Source organism: Etheostoma spectabile, chromosome 12 (genome assembly GCF_008692095.1).
Source record: "Etheostoma spectabile isolate EspeVRDwgs_2016 chromosome 12, UIUC_Espe_1.0, whole genome shotgun sequence".
Taxonomy (NCBI): Eukaryota; Metazoa; Chordata; class Actinopteri; order Perciformes; family Percidae; genus Etheostoma; species Etheostoma spectabile.
Window position 1 is genome coordinate 5,343,141 of NC_045744.1, and position 6,228 is coordinate 5,349,368.

Sequence of the window (6,228 nt, forward strand, 5' to 3'; positions counted from 1 at the left end):
TCATGCACCAGTAAGACTGATGTGCTCCAAACTCAAGAATAAGCCGAGGATAATGCACAAGGAAATGCAGTTTAGGCGAGAAGTAAATAGGAAACAGATACAACCTTAATCTTGTTAAAATCTGTCAAAAAAGAGTAATCAGTCCGTGTAGATGACTTATCCAATGAGTGCTTATGATTAGGGCAAGAAGGGTCGCTCCTATTTCACGAGCCACAACTTGTCCTTTTCAACCTTAGGTGGAATGAGGAAACTGAGGGTCCTGACTAATGTCCATTTTTCAACAGCAATCCCAGAGATATTTCCATTCAGTGCAACCTTTTCAGGTATCACAACAGGTTTGAAAGGGCAATCATTCTGTCCATAGCAAAACTTCCTTTAAATGTCATTAACTACCTGGATGCTTAGAGTTTTATTCCTGTGCAAGGCCAATAGAACAGACTTTAGAACAAGAGGAGCGATGCCTTCTAGGAAGTCATGTCTAACATCTGGCGGGATACCTTGGTAGTTTCAGCTTCTTAAATATACACGGGCCATTTACATCATATGTTGACTTACAACTTGGATCGTCCTCAACACATTTTAAATGGTATGCATGAGTTGTGTCTGTCCTTAGGACACAATTTTCCTCACTAATTGTCATAAACAGGTCTTTATACTGACACATACAGAATCCACATATTCAACCATTACTGAATGAACCACTAAAACCTGCAAGTGTGTGAGCAGTGAGAGTGTCTGCAGATTTACTTTAAATACAGACTTCCTTTGATGCAATAGGTCCTACCATCAAAATCCAGTTGTAATCCACCCTCTTGCAATTTTTGAAGGTCACAAATAAGTGGTTCTACATTTTTTTTTAATCCATATGATTTCACAAGTCTGTGTTTAACAAGTATCAACAGATAAATATGCCTCAAAGCAGATCTGTGTTTTGGTTGAATATTCCTTACAGTAAAATAAAAAGCAGATACTTTATGTAGAAGTCTCTTTAATCCTAAAGGATTAGCAACTTCAAGTTCATAACTATACAGCTGAATTCTCAAACATGGTTCATTAGTGTTGAAAAAATGATTTTCTTGGTATATTTTGCCATTGTTGAAATCAGTAAAGGTGTCAGAAACAGGGGTATCTGGTCTGAAATTCTGCCTGACAACATTTTGAACTTTAAAAATTAAGCTTAACACTTTTATGAATGGGATGTTCTAAAAAGTGTTCTGTTTACCAGTAGAAGGATCTACACCCAAGACATATTCAACAAGTTCAATTAAGTTCAATTTCTCAACACAATATTCATCTAGTTGGTATGTGCAACTGACTGCAATGAAGCTAAGTTCGACCAAATTATTGTTTTCACTATTCTGAAACTGGAGACGTGATACATCAACATTTAAAATGTGCAAACATTTAGAAAAATATCCTTGTAAATGTTGATGAAATGCTTAAGAATTGACTACTTCATTGACAATAAATGTTTGAACCTATCAATTTACATTTGTCTCCTGCAAGTTCAAAGAGAACAATGCCAGTTGTTTTTTAATAGTCTGTAAAATTCTCAATATAATCAAGTTCTGAAGATAAACTTGTCTAATCATAACTTTGAGTAGACACAACAGTTTCTTGAGTCAATGTTGAACTCCAATTCCGGTGCTTGGTGCCTATGTTTTTTCCTGATGTGATTTTGTAAAGATTTTACTGAAAAATATTCTTTAGGGCAGTTTTCCAGTCCGAACACAATAGATAATCAACTTTCAATTGGATGATAGATTTGTTGATGTTTTAGTAGCTCCTTAGTTGGTTTTCCCGTGGAGCACCGTGGAGACTGATAGGATGCCTCCCTCTAAAGCCTCACCTATGAAGGCTTGTAGGTACTCTTGGAGATCATTATCGGGTGCAGTAATCTGAACATACCCTGTGAGTTTTGTGGGTTAGGGTACTAGTGGCATATGTATATCAAACTGTTTGGGTTAATCTGGGGTACTTATCTGAACATACCCTGTGAGTTTTGTGGGTTAGGGTACTAGTAGCGTATGTATATCAAAACTGTCTGGGTATATCACGGTGTGGGGGGGCGTGGCCTTTCAAAGTTTGCATTTGGAAGCCTTAATTACAGCACCACCATGTGGCAGATCGGCTTCATATTTCTATAGAAGCACATGCACACCATTTCCAGTTATTCCCCAAGTTTCATGTTTCTAGCTCATTCCAGCTCACAGGAATTTAAGCCGCCGCTGCAGACAAATAATAATAATAATAACTAAGACAGACAAACATAGAAGGGTTCTACCGCGGTTTGAACCCTAAATATATTACAGTACTCTCTCAGGTACTCTGTATTGCTGAAGCTGCACAGCTGTTTACAGCGAGAGTAGACACCCACAGGTCTGCTTCAGAGCGCCGTGTGTTTGAGTCGGACCCATAGACTGTAAACATCATGTCACACAACTTCAAACTAAATCATCATATAGCGCTTCTAAACTGTGTTAATCAATGCATGTGCATTGCGTGTTTAGTGCTGTCACTGACTGGATTAGGTCTAGGTCCCATAGTAGCCTATATTTGAATTTGTCGTCTTTCATGGAGACCATATTCTGATAATCAGAATCAGCTTTTTTTGCCAGGTATGAGGACACATATGAGGAATTTTCCTATTTTAGCGTTGCTTAAGATTAAATTACAATGCCACATGGGGCCGACACCTTCAGAAATTAAAGACCCACTCAGAATTTTGACTTTGTTGCTTTCATGTAATTCGAGCACTGATTTAGCCTAGCTTGATATCCGTGAACAACTAAATTTTCTTTATAGTCAAGCTAGATTGACCGACATATGACGGACAGTATGTATGTATTTAATGACCCCACTTGGTATTTTTTCCTTGTTTGGTTAACCATGTTCCTGGGATTTGGTTCTAACAGCCTCTTAGTTACCTACGAGACCTAAGCTTCTCTTCTTCTTCTTCCTATTTCTTGCTGAGCTTTTCTTCTTCTTCCCGTTTCTTCCTGAGCTTTTCTTCTTTTTCTTCTTTCTTCCTGACCTTTTCTTCTTCTAACAGTTTCTTTAATATCCTCCTGAGCTTTTCTTCTTCTTCTTCTTCCTGTTTCTTCCTGAGCTTTTCTTCTTCTAACAGTTTCTTTAATATCCTCCTGAGCTTTTCTTCTTCTTCTTCCTGTTTCTTCCTGAGCTTATTTTCTTCTAGCAGTTGCTTTAATATCCTCCTGAGCTTTTCTCCTTGTTCTTCTTCCTGTTTCTTCCTGAGCTTTTCTTCTTCTAACAGTTTCTTTAATATCCTCTGAGCTTTTCTTCTTCTTCTCTTCTGTTTCTTCTGAGCTTATTTTCTTCTAGCAGTTGCTTTATATCCTCCGAGCTTTTCTCTTGTTTCTTCCTGTTTTCTGAGCTTTTCTTCTTCTAACAGTTTCTTCATGATCTTTTCTTCTTCTACCCGTTTATTCCTGAGCTTTTCTTCTTCGACCTGTTTATTCCTGAGCTGTTCTTCTTCTACCTGTTTCTTCCTGAGCTTTTCTTCTTCTTCCTGTTTCTTCCTGATCTTTTCTTCTTCTACCTGTTTATTCCTGAGCTGTTCTTCTCGATGTTCTTCTGAGCTGTTCTTCTACCTGTTTCTTCCTGAGCTGTTCTTCTTCTTCCTGTTTCTTCCTGAGCTTTTCTTCTTCTACCTGTTTCTTCTTGAGCGTTTCTTCTTCTTCTTGTCTCTTTAATGTCCTCCTGTGTACGAAATAAGTGAATATACATTTAGTACCATTCCACATACCACAGAAGGTTGTGGGGGGATCTCTTCAATACATTTAAGGAGACAGAAAGCTTCCTACTTCACGTCGTGAAACTGTCCCCTCAGTATCCGAGTCATCTGCAGAATAGCGTCGGCTGTATCTCTCAGTGATTGGCTCGCTTCAGTCACATGATTCTTCGCTATCAGTTCTTTCCAGTTGTTAATGAACTCATGAAGTGCAAACGACATCCCAACAGCTCCTCCCACAACCTGACCATGAATACAGATTAATATATGATTAATTCATACTTATTACTCAGTTCTAAGGAAAATACATAAACATGTATTGAAGATTGTATTTCTATTTTTTAAGACATGTATTTTACGTGGAGCTGTCATATAGGCTAATATGTTAAAGTACATATTGTGTGAGAGTAGGAATGTGTTAGGCCTCGGTCAAAAAGGTCACGGAGAGGAGGAGGAGAAGAGAAGATTTTTGATGTTTGATGCCTATTGTGGGAGTTATAGGCAACGTAATAAGTTTGACGTAATTGTAGCGCCACCTAGTGGTCAACATAATATATTTGGTAATATTATTATTATTATTATTAATATTTGGTAAGTCAGGTCATCTACCCATGGTAATATCTACCCTGTTAATGTAAGGTAGTTCACTTTAGTGTAAGTGGTTAATCCAATCTTGGTCACATAGGCCACGCCCAATTGAATTAATCATTACCCCGCTCTAAGGGGCACCTCAGGAGTGGCCCTACATGGCACCCATCAAAAAAAAAAAAAAAAAAATTGTATGAGCCATTGATGAGATGTAAACTTTTTGTATTTGAAGCGTCCCTAGTGGCCAATGTTCGTGAAATTTGTTTAAGAGCCTCAAAGATTCATATCAAGGAATAATCCAAAGTTTAGCTTTGACAGCATTTACTTTGGCCGAAATATGGCAAAGTTGGTGTTTTGATAGTTAACGACACAAATTTGTTTGTGCGTTATATGCGCAATTTTTTATTCTATAAAAAAATCTTTTTACACCCTTTTTGTCAGGTCGCTCTGGAGATAATATTTGTCAAGTTTCGTGCAGATCAATTGCACCGTCCAGGAGGAGTTGGAAAAAGGTTTTAGATAAATTGCAATTTGTTACACATAAACGTGTAGGCGGAAATGGGCATGGTCTATATCACAAAATTCATTTGGATCCATGGACCGTTTGGAAATATGGTTTTTAAATTTCCGATGTACGGTTTGGGAGTTATAGGGAGTTTTTTCTCTGCTATAGCGCCACCTAGTGGTAGAAGTACGTCAGTAAATTCGTCTGAGATCTTTGCGGAGTTGTGGACCGGTCCTGAAAATGGCATAACGCCACCATGTACGGTTTAGGCTGCAGCGTGAGTTTTACACGGAGAAGAAAAATAGAGGAGGAGAAAAACCCGTAGGAAAATAAGTATTTGAACACCCTGCTATTTTGCAAGTTCTCCCACTTAGAAATCATGGAGGGGTCTGAAATTGTCATCGTAGGTGCATGTCCACTGTGAGAGACATAATCAAAAAAAAAATCTAGAAATCACAATGTATGATTTTTTACCTATTTATTTGTATGATACAGCTGCAAATCATGCCGCTTAAAAATGTGTCTTCTATTTTGTTTCAGCAGTTTAGAGTGGTTAGTTTATCTTTGTAACCATAGCAACACAGTACCAGTGCATGTTGGGAAATAGGATATAAAATTGCCATGCGGCAATCAGTTACAGGAATGTGTTGGCCTACTAGTCGTCTGTTTCTAAGCGGATCGCTTTTCCTTCTCCCCTTTTTTTCTCATCGTGTAACAATAGGTTATTGCTCGTTGTTGGTTTTGTAATCATATTGAGGCAGCGAAGAAGCTAGTTTGTTTGTGCTGGGCCAAGTTAGCTTATGTTTCTTGCTGTTGTTGTTTTTGCTAGCTTAGCTTAATAACTGCGTTATATGTGTCATATAGGCTACAGCGCCATGCAAGCTAAACGGCGCTATTTACACTGATTTTGTGCATTTGGGTTTGATTTATGATATAGACTTCTCATTGTATTGTATTGCAGTTTCACAAAATTCCCAGTAAACTTCATGGAAATGAATCAACTGTGTCCTGGAGTTTCCTGGGAGTGTTTAAGATGAATGGAAAATAGCCCATGACACTATCAGCTAGAATTCTGACCCTCAAACACCTGTTAGTCTGCCTTCAAAATGTCCACCTCCACTCCATTTATTATCCTAAATGAGATGTACCTGTTTGAGGTCGTTAGCTGCATAAAGACACCTGTCCACCCCATACAATCAGTAAAAATCCAACTAATAACATGGCCAAGACCAAAGAGCTGTCCAAAGACACTAGAGACAAATTGTCCAACTCCACAAGGGCTACGGGGAAATTGCCAAGCAGCTTGGTGAAAAAAGGTCCACTGTTGGAGAAATCATTAGAAAATGGAAGGAGCTAACCATGACTGTCAATCTCCCTCGGACTG

At 38.3% G+C, this 6,228-nt stretch overlaps 1 protein-coding gene across 2 annotated transcripts in view; it reads right to left on the reverse strand.

Moving 5' to 3' along the window:
• Positions 1 to 2,976: 2,976 nt before the first annotated feature.
• The window catches only part of LOC116698792 (uncharacterized), a 30,121-nt gene continuing 26,869 nt past the window's right edge, over positions 2,977 to 6,228 (reverse strand). For both annotated transcript variants that reach the window (XM_032530983.1, XM_032530981.1), the window contains 2 exons: positions 3,825 to 3,994; positions 2,977 to 3,720 (listed from right to left, as the gene is read on the reverse strand). In XM_032530983.1, the coding sequence (XP_032386874.1) occupies positions 3,564 to 3,720; positions 3,825 to 3,994 (327 nt within the window). In that variant the 3' untranslated portion in view covers positions 2,977 to 3,563. The remainder of the gene's footprint in view (positions 3,721 to 3,824; positions 3,995 to 6,228) is intronic.